Source organism: Natrix helvetica (assembly GCF_964273705.1).
Source record: "Natrix helvetica genome assembly, chromosome: Z".
Classification (NCBI taxonomy): Eukaryota; Metazoa; Chordata; class Lepidosauria; order Squamata; family Natricidae; genus Natrix; species Natrix helvetica.
The window spans coordinates 16,411,207-16,426,618 of NC_138554.1; the positions used below are offsets into that span (position 1 = coordinate 16,411,207).

A 15,412-nucleotide genomic window follows, 5' to 3' on the forward strand; every position below is an offset into this window, starting at 1 on the left:
CTCGCACATATGTAGATCTGATAGGTTTTTCAGCTATCACGGTTGATTAAAATTCCTGCAGGGAATCAACCTAAAGGTGGCTCAGCTGTTTGCTCTGGAAAACAAAACAAAAACGCAAAAACTCCCCACCTCTCACATTAGAATCTTTTTCCATTCGGTAAGCGGGCACTAAGACATTCACTTCGCGGTGGCCTCGGTCCCAGAAATATTGTACAGCTAGGGCAATTCCTCGGCACGAGAAGAACTGGTTCAGACCGTGCCTGAGAACAGAAACCAGGTAGAGATTTAGATCTATGAAAGTCTAAGGACAGGGGACACGGTGGCTCAGTGGCTAAGGCACTGAGCTTGTTGATCAGAAAGTTCAGCAGTTCGAATCCCTAGCGCCATGTAACGGAATGAGTTCCCATTAAGTATTCCATTTTCTGCCAACCCAGCAGTTCGAAAGCATGTAAAAATGCAAGTAGAAAAAGAGGAACCACCTTTGGTGGGAAGATAAGTGTGTTCTGTGCACTTCGGCGTTTAGTCATGCCAGCCACATGACCATGGAGACATCTTTGGACAGCACTGGTTCTTCGGCTTTGAAATGGAGATGAGCACTGCCCCCTAGAGTTGGGAACGATTAGTGCATATGTGCGAGGGGACATAAATGCTGAAATCGCACAGAACGCTGTTACTTTCCCACCAAAGATGGTTCCTATTTTTCTACTTGCATTTTTTAACGTGCTTTGGAACTGCTAAGATGGCAGAAGCTGAGAGAAGTAATGGGAGCTCACTCCGTTACACAGTGCTAGGGATTTGAACCCCCGAACTGCCAATCTTTTGATCGACAAGTTCAGCATCTTAGCCATAAGGTATAATATATAATAGATATAAAAAGGATATCATCTGGTGCACACTTTCATCCCAAATTTCTCCCTTTTTTGGGGGGGGGGGCAAGTGAATTGACCTCATCTCATTAGCAGCGAGAACAGTTTACTCCTCAACCCAGCTACCGGGGTTAACCACAACGTTCTTCATAAAGTACGATTTGATATCGCACCTTGAAAATGCAATTCAGATTGCGTGATTTCAAAAGGGACGCGGTTAACTCAGATCAGAATAGGGCCAAATCTACTTCTAACTTCGGCCCAAGGGCACAGAAACAAACCTGGCCAGCAAGGAGAAATGGGATACAGAAGTCACTGAGGCCTCCATGGAGATCTTATTATGCTGTATGCAAACTCTCAAGATCTGCATGCTTCCTTCCCCTATCCAGGTTAGATGAATCAGTTAGTTTTGTCTTGAACGGAGACCAGGGTTGGGAGCATCAAAGCCAGGTGAAAGTGCTGAGACAGGGGACGAGGGAGCCAGCAATTTCCACTTCAGCTGATCAGGATAGGGACATGACATATGACACTGGTAAGCTTACCTATAGAAAGCTATACATGACCTAGGGAAGTGATGGCTAACCTTTCTGGTGCCGAGTGACCAAAGCGAAACCCCAAAATGCAATGCGAGCGCCCCAGCGTATGTGCTGTTCTCCTACACACGCGCAGGTGCCCCCCCCCCACTGCATGCACCCCACCCTCCTCATCCATTTTTGGCTTCCAGGCTGGTTCAGGCTTTCCAGGCCCAAAACAGGCGGGGGGGGGCCTCACACGTCATCCGCGGACTCCATTTTGACTTCCAGGTTGGTGCAGGAGACCTTCCAGACCTAAAAGGGGGCAGGGAGGCGCATGTGCACAAACCCTCAAAATGCAATGTGAGCACCTCCGCACATGCGCCCTGCCGCCCCGCAAACATACAAATTTACATCCCCCGCATGTGAACCGCCCCCCCAGCGCATGCACGGCAGAGACCCAAAGACCAGCTGGCTGGCTGTAGGCGCGTGTGCATGTGCGATGGAACTGGGCTGGGGTGAACACTAGCATGCCATAAGTTCACCATCACGGACCTAGGATCTGGTTGATGGCACCATCTCTCCTGATCTTATCAGCATTCTCACACACTATCTCCTATCTATTAAACAATATCAACCAATAGGATTTAAGAAATATGCCTTCTTAGCCACAGTACTTACAATTCTGAAGACCTGGATCTTTCTCTAGGCTTGGATGGGATGGGGGTAGCAGGCTCTTATATCTTATTCCCTCACAGTATAGCCATCATCCTTGTCTGATGTCTTTCTATCACTCTTGAGTTTCAATTTGTACACACCCCGGAGAGTGGTTCAGAAATTGGGCAGCTTTAGAAAGCTGAACAGTAACCTTAATTAATCAAATCAAACTAAAATAGGGATATCCCCCTATCAAAACAACTTGCCTTAAGTGTAGCCAGAACCAGAAAATAACATTTAACACAGCACTTAAATAAAATAGTTCGGTTGAGATCTGCACGTATGGGACTGATTGGGGTAGATTGCAGGGATGACACCCAAATATGACTTTACCATATTTTATCTATATCTTAAATTATTGTATCCTATTCCAATTTCATTTTAGACTGTATTTTGTTCCAATTCCATCTTAGATATATTTTATTCCAATTCCATTTTAAATTGTGTTTTATCAAATTTCATATTGTATTGCCTTTTATCAAATTTTAGTAATAATTTGCTTCTGGAACTTTGCACTTTGATATGGCCCAAGGGCTAATCAATAAAGACTCAATGTCTGTATCATTCCGGACCAATCAAACTAAAATAGAATAAAAAGTGACTGGGGAATTCTGGGAGTTGAAGCCCACGTGTCTTAAAAGTTCCCAAGGATGAAAAACCATGGTCTAGGACAGGGGTGTCCAAACTTGGCAACTTTAAGACTTGTGGACTTCAACTCCCAGAATTCCCCAGCCAGGCTGGGGAATTCTGGGAGTTGAAGTCCACAAGTCTTAAAGTTGCCAAGTTTGGACACCCCTGGTCTAGGACAATGGCGTTCCCTAAGCTTCAGAAGAGATTCGAACTCTGGATACATCTCCCTTTGGAGGCATTTCAAAGTTGCTTTTTTTGGCTGGTTTGAAGAATATGGGTTGTCCTCAACCTATGACCCCAAATTTATGTTGCTATGGGAGACAGTTGCTAAGTGGGCTTTGACCCGTTTTACAACCTTTCTTGCCACAGTTGTTAAGTGAACCACTGCAGCTGTTAGGTTAGTCACACGATGGTTAAGTGCACCTGGCTTTCCCATTGAATTGGCTTGTCAGAAGGTGGCAGGAGATTACTGCAACCGTCATAAATATGAACCCGTGGCGATGCACCTAAATTTTGATCACGTGACCATGGGGATGTTGCAACGGTCGTACGTGTGAAAAGTGATCACAAATCTTTGAACGGTCACTAAATGAACTGCTGAAGTCAAGGACTGATTGTATTCTGAAAAACTTGTACGATCTGGTGATTTTTTTGCAGGGTATTAAGACAGTCTTGGTGCCCAGCAATGTACATTTCTAATGAAATCTACAGAAGAATGGGAAGGGGATGGACATCGTAGTGATCAAAATTGGATTTTTTTAAATCAGAATTTCTTCCCCAAACCCAACTCACATCATGGCCACGTTGCTACCATCGATAATGACCATCCGCAAATTCTTCTTCCCAGGTGTGTTGGCCAACGTGAGCTTGAACTCCGTCTGGAGAGCTTCCTCAAAGCGCTGAGCTCCCGTTACCGTGGAAACAGAGGCCTGGTGAAGAGCTTCCATGCTGGTGATTTCAGCTGACTGGGTCCCCTCAGGATCCAATAGGGAGGATAAAAAACTAGCCGTGGGAGAAACTCCAGGATGACTTGCTGAAACATGGACACCCTTGTGATTCGAAAAGGCACTATTCCACCTTTTCTCCGGAGGAGTCCTCGGCGGAGAAGATTCCCCGTGATTCAAAATGGTCGCCCTCTGGACGCCAAACTGACCTCCATGTTCTGGCTTCATTGATGATCCCCCTGCTTCACTCTCACCTTCGTCGTGGCATTCCCCTTTCTTGTTGAGCTGCCTCAGGAGACTCTCCAATGGGGCTCCTGCTTGTATCTCTGTGGGAATCTTGCTGGGACAATGGCCGCAGTTGACCGCTGCCGTTTTGATCAGTTCCTGGACATAAATGTTTTCATCGTACGTGTCTTCCAGAGACAGAGCAGCGAGAGCTTGCCGTTCAGGCTCTCCCTGAGATGGGGAGGTATCTTCGTTTTGAGACAAGCTGGCCGCCATCATCTGGACTCTATCCAAGATGGTTGAAGGGGCTTCTTGAACTCCACCCTCCAGTAGTATTTTTTTGACCACGCGCTCTTCGTAGCCCATCGTTTTGAAGAAGTTTAGCCTCATTTTGAACTCTTTTTCGCTCCATGATGACAGCAAAATGTCAGACGTTGCCTCTCCCTCCCCCTCCTCTTCCTCCTCCATGGTTTCCTCAGGCAAACTAACGGGACTCGATCCTGTTGTCCAAAAGGGATTCTTCTCTCCTGCCTCATGATCTTCCAAGCTTTCTGGGAATCCAGGTAGAATCTGACTCTCGGAGTTAGCTGGAATCGGTTTGGAGGAACTCTTGGGAATCCCAGAATTCTTAGTGGCCGTGGCCTCAAGCCAATGCCGAGGACCATTCAAGTCTGATAGATGTGCCTGTGGCTTGGGGTGCAATTGGGATTTCTCATCGGAATTTCTGAAAAAGTCATCCCGTGGGACGTGAAGATGTTTTGGGTCTTGAGATTTCGCATCCACAGTACGCAAGTCCACTGTGGCATCCCAAGGCTTAGCCGAGTACGGTAGTTGCATCAAATGAGCAGTTTTGTGAAGAGATTCTTGTGGCCTGGTAAATTCCACAGGCCAATCATGACCAGAGCCTCTAGTTCTATTCTCTTCCTGGATTTGACTGAATTCTTCGGGTATGTCAAAGGCAGGTTGAGCTGGATCTGGGACTCCAGATCGTCCACTGTTCACAGTGTTGGCTTCCCACCGCAGTGAACAATCTCTCCCAAAACCGAACGGTGTCCTGTAGCCATTCCTTTGCCCCTGTGTGTCGTCTTCCTGAATCTCCTTGACCAAACCCAGCAACTCCTCTTTGACCGAGGTGGGCAAGATCAAAAGATCCATAGCATGTTTGTCATCATATTTCTCCACCAATTCCCGAAAGGACCGCTTCACTTGAGCTTCCCGTTCCTCTGGAAGCCTGGGGTTCTTCTGGTGTTTCCCCACAAATTCTTGGATCCTGCTCTGAGCCATGACAAAGGCTTCTGCCAACCCTGAGATCAGCAGCGTACCCGGGTGGAGGAAGGTGAGGCTCGCTGACGTCCCTCGAATAAGACAATCCAGAAATAACCCATGGGCACCTAAGAAGATGCATTGCATATCTTTAGGGTACTGTACTTCCTCCTGAAGCTCTGGGCCACAAAGACCTTTAATGTATTCCTGGAAAACACAAGAACGTACAATATAGTCATTCTACATAGGTCTGAAACCAGAATAGTTTTTGACAGAAAGTTACATCGGAAAAGAACTTTTTCCAACACCACAAAAAATAAAATAAATCCATTTCTGGAAACAGGCAATTTATTCCTAAATTTGTGCTATATGGATTACTGCGAGCCAGTTCTGTATTTTGGGTTCATAAGCAGATGTATAAACAATGTACCATGTTTTTCAGAGTATAAGACGCCCCAAAGTATAAGACACACCTAGCTTTTGTGGAGGAAAACAAGAAAAAAAACTGCCTCTGCCTCCCAGCAATTTGCCTCCTTGCAGCAAACAGCCAGTTTCAATTTCAGCACAGCAGCTGATTGTCAGGCCTCCTTGTTTCAGGCTGCAGGGATTGCCATCACTTATTGCCGCATGCCCCACTTTTGGCCTCCACATTCTGTTTTCAGCCTCTGCATTCCCCGTTTTTGGCCTTCGCGTGCTCCATTTTCCACCCATTCCGAGCGGCAGGGAATAGGCGGAAAATGAGGATGAAAACAGAGTGCATGGATGCCAAATATGGGATGCGGAGGCCGAAACTGGGACACACGGAGGAGGCAATAGGCAATCACTGCAGCCTGAAACAGCTGATGGTCGGGAGGCTGATCCGACCAATAATCAGCTGCTTGTGATAATCAGGCTGTGCAGCTTGTTTGCTGCAAAAAGGCTTATTTGCTGCAAAGAGGCTTGTTTGCTGCAAATTGCTGGGAGACAGAGGCCAAAAAGTGGAGGCCGGCGGGTGGGTGTGGCTACATTCGGTGTATAAGATGCACCCAAATTTTCACCCTCTTTTAGGGAGGGAAAAGTGTGTCTTATACTCTGAAAAGTACGGTAATTGTATTATTTCTTGAGTTTGCTAAAAATTGGCATAGTCATAGCTCACAGCACCACTATTTTGCTTGCACTTTGAATAATGCAGTTAAATAAATCATTTTATATTATACGCATATGCATATTTATAATATACGTGTATGTGTGCACATAGATATACATATGCAATACAATATAATACAATATGGATTGTATGCATTGTATAAATCTATATGCATATAGATTTAACATAACTCTGGAGGTGGCTGCTAGTTTAATAATACATAATCCCCCTGCCAACCTGGTTCTATGTGTCCCAATTTTCCATCTTTTTTTACAAATCATATTGATGTATTTTCTTTGGTGGTTTTTTTTACTGTTTTCTTTTTTTCTTTAGTTGTTTTATTGTTGTTTTACTTTTACTCAGTTTAAACTTTCTTTTTATATTTTCATTTTTTAAGTGTGAGCCACTTAGAGTAGGCCTATGGCAAGATAGCTAGAAAATAAATTGTAATAACAACAATAACAATAATACTGTAGTAGTAGTGACAACAACAGTTTCTGAGTCAAGCTTTGAATCTATTCACGTGTATTATTTCAACTACTTCAAATAAGCAATATTCGCTTAAAATCAGGATTGGAATTCAGTCGGTTCGTACCTGTTCAGGCAAACCGGATCTTAATTTTGCATCCGGTTCGTCGAACTGGTTGTTGCAAGGATCAGCTGGCCCCTCCCACCTCACCCCGCCCCTCCCAGGAGTCTCCACACAGCCCATTCATCATGCCAGATAAGTTCAGGGCCCATGTGGAGGGTCTGGGAGGGCAAAAAACGAAAAAAATATTTTATGCCTCCGGAGGGCAGGTGAGGCTGTTTTCATGCTTCCTTAAGCCTCCAGAGAGTGAAAAACAGGCCTTCCAGATGCCCAGAAACAGGCTCATTTCTGTCTTCTGGAGGGCTTCCGAAGCCGGGGAGGCCCTTTTTGCCCTCCTGGAGGTTCAGGGAAGCCTCCAGACGGCGAACAATGGGCCTACCAAAAGTTCCAGAAGTCTGAAAACGAGCCAGTTTCCAGCCTCCGGAGGGCCTCCAGAGTCCGGGGGATGCCGTTTTCGCCCTCCAGGAGGCTCGGAGAAAGTCTCCACAGCCTAGGGAAGGCGAAAATTTTCCTCCCCAGCCGGGATGGGCAGGATGCCGCGTAGGCTACGCCCAGCTAGCAACCAGGCAGAGAACCGGTTCCTAAAATTTTTGAATCCCACCGCTGCTTAAAAATGTTTTTGGAAAACTAAGGAAAACATAAAACAACATTGAAGCAGTCCCTGCACTGTGTCAAGTGATCCTAGGAATCCTTGCATAAGCCAATTTTTGTCCACACTGCACTGCACAGAATGAAAAAGTACAGCATTACGTAAATAAGGAAGTGCCTCTGTTTATGCAGCAAAGATAAAGCAAGTGGTGTAAGTAAGGAAATACAGTTCATCAAATTGAGAGCATTGGAAGCTCTTCTATTCCCCCACCCCACCCCCAGAAAATGCTCACCAAACGTTTTGCCCCCTTTTCCTGCAGTGAAAAAACAAGATGAAAATTGTTCAATCTGAAGACTCTTTGGTGAAGCAGATTGGAAACTATGCTTTGAGGGCGTGATTCTAACCTGCTTGACCGAGGAGGAAATTTATTGGAATTAAATGAGATTTCTCAAAAGGCCAGAATAAGATGCTCTGTTAATAAATCTGGATAATATTAATCCACCTTGGGCTTTCACATTAATCATTTGTTCCCAAAGTTGGAGGAAAACACACCAATCAGTACTGTCCTAAAAGTTCTTTTCAAAAGGCAACTGGACTTTTTTTTTTGGGGGGGGGGGGGTTGTCGTGAAAATGTTTTGCTTCTTATCCAATAAGCTTTTTCAGTTCTGACTGAACGGTGGGGAATAGAAGGATTTATATTCTTTGTTGTGGCCGAGCTGGCAGCAGATTCAGACAGTGCTGAGTTTGGCGAAAGACATGGGCCAGTCCTGGAGTCTGGGGAAGGCTCTGATGAGGGCTCTGTGTCAGAGGCAGAGATGGGACCAGAGCCGTATGCCAGTTATCAGCTGCCTTCAGAGTCAGACATCAGTGAGGCAGACGAACAGCTGGAGCCTATTCCCAGTGTGCGCATGCGCAGAGTTGCCAGAGGAAGGGAACAGCTAAAGAATAGACTTGGGAGTAAGGCCACAGGTGGATGATGAATGGCCCCTCCCAGAGGAAATAAAAGAGGAGCGAAAGGGGAGGGGAGTTTGCAGGAGACAATTAGTCCGCTTAATTGGTTCTTGACTCTCTGAGACTCCTTTCCAAGTTTTGCAGGTAGCTCTCCAAGACAGATAAGGTCTGTGACTGTAAATCCTCCCTCGAAAGACTTTGGTGGGAAGGTAAATTAATAAAAGAGTTTTTTTTGTTGGGATGAGGAGTTTGCTTCATGCTCTGGTGAAGCCTAGGTCAGAACACATCTGGTCGTGAGCACTAAGTCACGTTTGCTATTTGGCTCTGTTATGGAGGACAGAACCCTTAAGTGGAATCTCCTTCAAGTCACCTCAATTCATAGTGAATTCATGGCTGAACCCATGTCATTTCCTTGGTAAAGCAGCTTTTCCAACACCCCAACCTAATTTACAGACCTCGGGTTTCCAAAAAGTATCCAAGTTTTTTCCAACTTTAGATTCAGACCACGGTTAGCTAGGCAACAGAAGTTAGGAAACAAAACCACCAATCAAGGCCTTGGGAAAAGCGCTGCTCATCAGACTGAATAACGTCTTCTCATGAAATAACACTGGCCTGCACTTAGAGAGGACTACATGTACCTCCAGGTGGCCTGGAGACTTTGTTTCCCAAATGGCAAGCGAGACAAGACCATGATAAACTGCTTTATAGGCATTGAGCCTGGATCGAGGATCAGAGCTTGCCTCACCTTTGCCCTGTGAAGATTCTCTTGGCTTCCTTGCAGCTGCAACCAGATCTTCCTTGCTCCTTTGGGGTCCAATCCCAGCACCCCCATGACATTCAGCTCCACCTGAAAGAGGCGCTCAATCTGGGGACGGTGTTGCATCAACATCTCCTGGGCCTCCTCGGCCACCGCAAATTCGTCCAGGATCCTGCTGTTCGGCATGACAGAAGCCTGTGTCTGGCAGCTGTTCAAGACACAAGTTGCTAAGTGGCTAATAAGCTGCGGGAAAGAGAAAACAGGCTGATTAAAAGGATTGTGGGTGAGAGATGAATAGAGTAGAGTAGAGTAGAGTAGAGTAGAGTAGAGTAGAGTAGAGTAGGGTAGGGTAGGGTAGGGTAGGGTAGGGTAGGGTAGGGTAGGGTAGGGTAGGGCAGAGCAGAGCAGAGCAGGGCAGAATATTAAGTAGAGTATTGTGGAGTGGAGTGGAGTGGAGTGGAGTTGAAGGGAATAGAATAGAATAGAATAGAATAGAATAGAATAGAATAGAATTATTCATTGTTAAAATGTGATTGGACATGCAAGAAATTTGTCTTTGGTGCAAATGCTCCCAGTGTACGTAAGGAGATTAAAATACATTTATAAAGAATAAAAAGATACAATGCTTAGTGATAGTCAACTAATGAGCTATCAAATCATACTAATAAACAAATAAAACAACATAAATTGAAAGATACAAGCGACATGGCTATAGTCATAAATGGGAAGAGATAGATACTAGGAATAATTTGCAGGCTGAGTAAATTATTTGAGCGTGTTGTGGGAATTGTGGTTAAGCAAAGTGATGGCATTCGGAGAAAAACTGTCCTTGTGTCTAATTGTTCTGGTGTGCAGTGCCCTATAGTGTCGTTTTGAGGGCAGAGGTTGAAGCAATTTATGTCCAGGATGTGAGGGGGTCTGTGGATATTTTCACAGTCCTCTTTTTGACTCGTGCAGTATACAAGGGAAGGCAGATTGGCAGCAACTGTTTTTTCTACAGATCTAATTATTAGCGAAGTGAAAACAAGGGAGCAAACGCACGCTGGATACAGCTGTTTGAAAGCTATTCCAACCTCACAGGAGCCATGAGACGTCAACATCTGCCTATTCAGCGGCATTGGGAAGGACACAGTAGGCTGATAAAAAGTGCCAAATCCAGTCAAAACATCTGGCTGAATGTGCAAAGCAGCCTAATAATGTTTGGTTTTCACCAGGATCAAGGTTGGCTCAGCCTTCCATCCTTCCGAGGCGGGTAAAATAAGGTATCCAGATTGTTGGGGGGCAATAGGCTGACCCTGTAAACAGCTTAGAGAGGGCTGGAAAACACTACATAAGTCTAAGTGCTATTGTTATTCAAGGTCCCATGATTGAAAAAACTAAAGGAGGAGGTACCTGGAAATGGAGGGGTTGGCAATATTCAGAAGAACTGAGCCAGTTTTGATGAAAAGAAGTTTGACGAAAAGAAGGACTAGAGGGGGGTGACATGATAGCAGTGTTCCAATATCTCGGGCCGCAAAGAAGAGGGAGCCAAGCTATTCTCCAAAGCACGGGTCACCAACCTTTCGGACCTCAGGGACCGCTACATTCATAATTTTAAATCCCGCGGACCACCAGCGTGATTTTTTTTTAAAAAAAAGATAAATAGCATTTAGTGCAATGTAAAAATGCAAATAATTTGACCACTGCTCCAAAGCACCTGAGGGCAGGTCAAGAAGCAATGGGTGGAAATTAATCAGGGAGAGAAGCAACTTAGAACTGAGGATAAATTTCCTGACGGATAGAACAGTTAATCAGTGGAACAGCTTGCCTCCAGAAGTTGTGAATGCTCCAACACTTGAAGTTTTTAAGAAGAGACTGGACAACCATTTGTCTGAAGTGGTGTAGGGTTTCCTGCCTAAGCAGTGGGTTGGACTAGAAGACCTCCAAGGTCCCTTTCAACTCTGTTACTCTAACCAGCTGCCCCCTCCCATAAGGATGCATTAAATTTCTTCTCTCTCTATTTGCAAACTGCAACTGGATAGGACGATTTGCAAAGTCCGGCTCCTGCACCGATAAGGGGCTCCTGCGAAATAAAGCTGCACGTATCATAAAAAGTGACCCCTTGGAGTTGAAAGAAACCCGCCAATGGCGCTGACCTGCAACCCTCATTTGCATACAATAGCAAAGGACATGCAAATGAGAAATAAACTTCTGCAGAAGTCAGGTTAGGGATCTTTTCCACATGCATAGTCTAAATCCGCGATGGCGAACCTATGCCAGAGGTGGCACGCAGCGCCTTATCTGATGTCACACGAGCCATTGCCCCAGTTCAGCTCCGCCGTGCATAAACGCACACCTCCCGCTGGCCAGTTGGTCTTTGGGTCTCTGCTGCGCATGCACAGGGTTTGGGGCGTGTGTGGGAGGCGTGCTTGCTTGTGTAAGGTGCGTGCGGGGTGTGTGTGCATGAGGGGGCCACATCCAGGGGCCCCTCGTGCATGCAAAGGGAGGTGCGCACATGGAGGGGAGCCCGTGCATGCACTGGAGGAGGGTGCATGCATGGGGGGCATGTGGGGGGAGGGGGCTGCACAAACATGTGCACCTATTCCACACTCAGTCCGGAAAAAGTTCCCCCATCCCTGGTCTAAACACTCGAATTCATCCATGTGAAGTGTGTCCAACTTATGGCCCGTGGACCCTACGTGGCCCAGGACAGCTAGCAATAAAGCCCCACAATAATTTGAAAATTATTAGGCTATTTGTATAACATTAACTATTGTAGATATTTTATATGCAGCCGAAGACAAGCGAAAAAAAATTGGGTGCCGGTGTTTCTAAATGTTTAGCTTGAAGAAATAAGTTTCGATTCCCAAAGCCTACAAAATGCTGATCTCATCTTCCAGGAAGAGTGAGGGAGGGGGGGGGGGAAGCTTGACTTCAAAGACAAATGCAATAATTACATTATACAGGTAGAGCTCGGCTTGCAACCGTTCATTTAGTAACCGTTCAAAGTTACAACGGCACTGGAAAAAAAAGTGGCTTACGACCGTTTTTCAGATTTAAGACCGCCGCTGCATCCCCACGTGATCAAAATTCAGATGCTTGGCAACTGGTTCATATTTACGACCGTCGCTGTGTCCCAAGGTCCTGCGATCACCTTCTTTTGAGACCTTCTAACAAGCAAAGTCAGTGAGGAAGCCAGATTGACTTCACAACTGGGTTGCTAATTTGTCAACTTTAACATCTGTGGCAAAAAAAAAAAGGTCATAAAATGGGGCAAAGCTCACCTAACAAATGTCTCGCTTAGCAACAGAATTTTTAGGCTCCATCATGGTCGTAAGTCGAGGACTACATGTATAATATAGTGATCGCAAAGCAAGGAAAAGGATATGGGCATAAAAGCATTGCCAGGGCCTATGTGAAATAATCTTCCAAGCACAGAATCAGATAAAATAAAAACGCCCCGCTGGAGACTTGGGGCGAATCATTTCCACTCATGCCAACTTCTCTCACAGAGGTTGTTTTTTAAGCTTAAAATTTTGGTATACTTGTCAGATTTATAATCTTGCCTTTCCTCAGAGAGATCAAAGGAGGAGGTAGACTCCACGCCTCAGTTAAACGATTAGCTGGGGATTCAAAGTTTAAAAGATCAGCAGATTGTAAAAAGGAAAGCAAATGTAAACACCAAGGCCTCCCTCAATTCACAGACTAACATAAAACAACATAGTTGGAGTAGTGCAGATTTTATTTCCCTGGGCTCCAAGATCACCGCAAATGGGGACTGCAGCTCCTGGGCAGGAAAGCTATGGCAAATCTAGACAGCATACTAAAAAGCAGAGACATCACCCTGCCAACAAAACAGCCTAATAGTCAAGGCTATGGTTTTCCCAGTTGCAATGTAAGGCTGTGGAAGTTGGACCACAAGAAAGGCTAAGCACCAAAGAATGGAGGCCTTTTGAACTCTGGTGCTGGAGAAGACTCCTGTGAGTCCCTTGGATCACACCAGTCAGTCCTAGAGGAGATCAACCCTGACTGCTCTTTAGAAGGTCCTAGATCCTGAAGATGAAACTCAAATACTTTGGCCCCCGAATGAGAAGGAAGGACTCACTGGAGAAGAGCTTAATACTGGGAAAGACTGAGGGCAAAAGAAGAAGGGGACAACAGAGAATGAGGTGGCTGGATGGAGTAACTGAAGCAGTCAGCGTGAGCTTAAATGGACTCCAGAGGATGGCAGAGGACATGAAGGCCTGGAGGAATATTGTCCATGGGGTAGCGATGGATCGGACATGACTTTGCAACTAACAACAACAACAGAGTTGGAAGGGACCTTGAAGGTCTTATGGTCCAATTCATGGTAGGGGAAAGATCCGTCAAGGAGAGCTTCCCTTCATCCCACTGGACTGGGTACCTACCCAGAAAGTGTGGGGGTGGAGAAATGCTGGCCAACTGGACACCTACAAAACTACATGTAAAACACGCCACTTCCCTTGCCAAGGGGATTTCTCACTTATTTTCATACTGTGTGGTAAAGGAGAAACCAAAACAACAACAACAAAAAGTTTGCCTGGGCATTTTCATGGAAAGGACAGGCTGTAAATATCCTCAGAGCCAAAGTCGGGTCCGCCCAGGGATCTCCTACCAGAGAGGGGACCAGCGTCACAAAAGGAAAGACCACCACCACCACCCAAAAAAAGAAAGGAAGGGAGAAAAGAACAACCAGAGGGAACCTCAACCCCTCAAAACTTTTAACTTTAAACTGTCTACTATTGACCTCCCCCCATTCCTAAAAGATCAGTAGGGGGCGTACATAAGTGCACCAACGTACCTAATACCCTTGTCCTACTGTCCCCATTTATTTGTATCTATTTCCTGTGTTCTTATACATGTTTATTCTCATTCCTGTTATCTTCTACATGAGTGACAAACTAGACAAAACAAAAACAAACAAAAATGAAATGAAATCCTTCACAATCACAATGTCTTCTTGGCAAAGGAGCCTTGGCTAAACGATGTGCCACCACCACCACACCCCACTCTACGGTGAAAGGGGGGGCATTCCCCTCTCTGCCCCGACGATCTGACCGAAGAGCCCCCCGCAACTCGGGCGCGCCAAACTGACCCCATTCGGTTCTCTTTGGATCCTCGGCATCGCCAACTCTGCGTCCCACGCCCGAGATCCACCACGAGCCCAGGGGGCGGTTGGAGACCCTGCCCGGTCGCCGCCCCGATGACCTGGTAGTGGTGGCCAGGGGGCACGGGATTGCCCAAGCGCTCCTATTCCTCCCTCCCTCCCTCCCTCCCCCAGCACGACCATCCCCCATTTGCAACAAAAGGGGGAAGGGGTGAAGTCCCCCGAAAGAGAACGCGCGCCCCCCAACGTGCGCCTTACCCGCTGGAGTCGCCAAGGGAGTCCCCACAACGCCCAGATGAACCACTACTCCCATCGCTGCTGCTGCTGCTGCTTTCGTGGGCCGTGGGTGTGGAGAGACAGAAAAGGAGGGGGGGTCTTTTCCCTGCCCCGGCCCCTCCCGCGAAAGACCACCACACCCCCAAAACTCAGCAAACTTAGCGCTCAAGTTTCAGCTTCCATCTTAGTGCCAAGCGGAAGCACCCGATGGCTTGTTGCAGAGCCGGAGTTTCCCAGCTGGGCGGCGCGCCTGGAGGGGCGGTTCCTGTGGGGCGGTGACTTGCTGCGAGGAAGAAGAGGTTTCTGAACTTGGACAGAGTGCCACCTCCCCCCCCCCCTCTCTCTCTGTGTCTATCATCTATCTATCTATCTATCTATCTATCTATCATCTATCTATCTATCTATCTATCTATCTATCTATCTATCTATCTATCTATCACCTATCCTATCTATCTATCTATCTATCTATCTATCTAGCTAGCTAGCTAGCTAGCTAGCTATCATCTATGTATGTATGTGTGTGTGTGTGTGTGTGTGTGTGTGTGTGTGTCTGTCGGTCTGTCTGTCTGTCTGTCTATCATCTATCTATCTATCTATCTATCTATCTATCTATCTATCTATCTATCACCTATCCTATCTATCTATCTATCTATCTATTTATCTATCATATCTATCTATCTATCTATCTATCTATCTATCATTCATCTATCTATCTATCCTATCATCCATCTATCTATCTATCTATCTATCATCTATCTATCTATCTCTATCATCTCTATCCTATCCTATCCTATCCATCCATCCATCCATCCATCCATCCATCTATCTATCTATCTATCTATCTATCTATCTATCATCTC

General features: G+C 46.0%; 1 protein-coding gene across 2 annotated transcripts in view; it reads right to left on the minus strand.

Moving 5' to 3' along the window:
* KHNYN (KH and NYN domain containing) overlaps positions 1 to 14,704 on the minus strand; it is a 33,665-nt gene extending 18,961 nt beyond the window's left edge. For both annotated transcript variants that reach the window (XM_081971745.1, XM_081971744.1), the window contains exons 1-4: positions 14,535 to 14,704; positions 9,158 to 9,412; positions 3,518 to 5,364; positions 130 to 260 (exon numbers count right to left, since the gene is read on the minus strand). In XM_081971745.1, coding sequence (XP_081827871.1) covers positions 130 to 260; positions 3,518 to 5,364; positions 9,158 to 9,355 — 2,176 coding nt within the window. In that variant the 5' untranslated portion in view covers positions 9,356 to 9,412; positions 14,535 to 14,704. The remainder of the gene's footprint in view (positions 1 to 129; positions 261 to 3,517; positions 5,365 to 9,157; positions 9,413 to 14,534) is intronic.
* Positions 14,705 to 15,412: the final 708 nt, after the last annotated feature.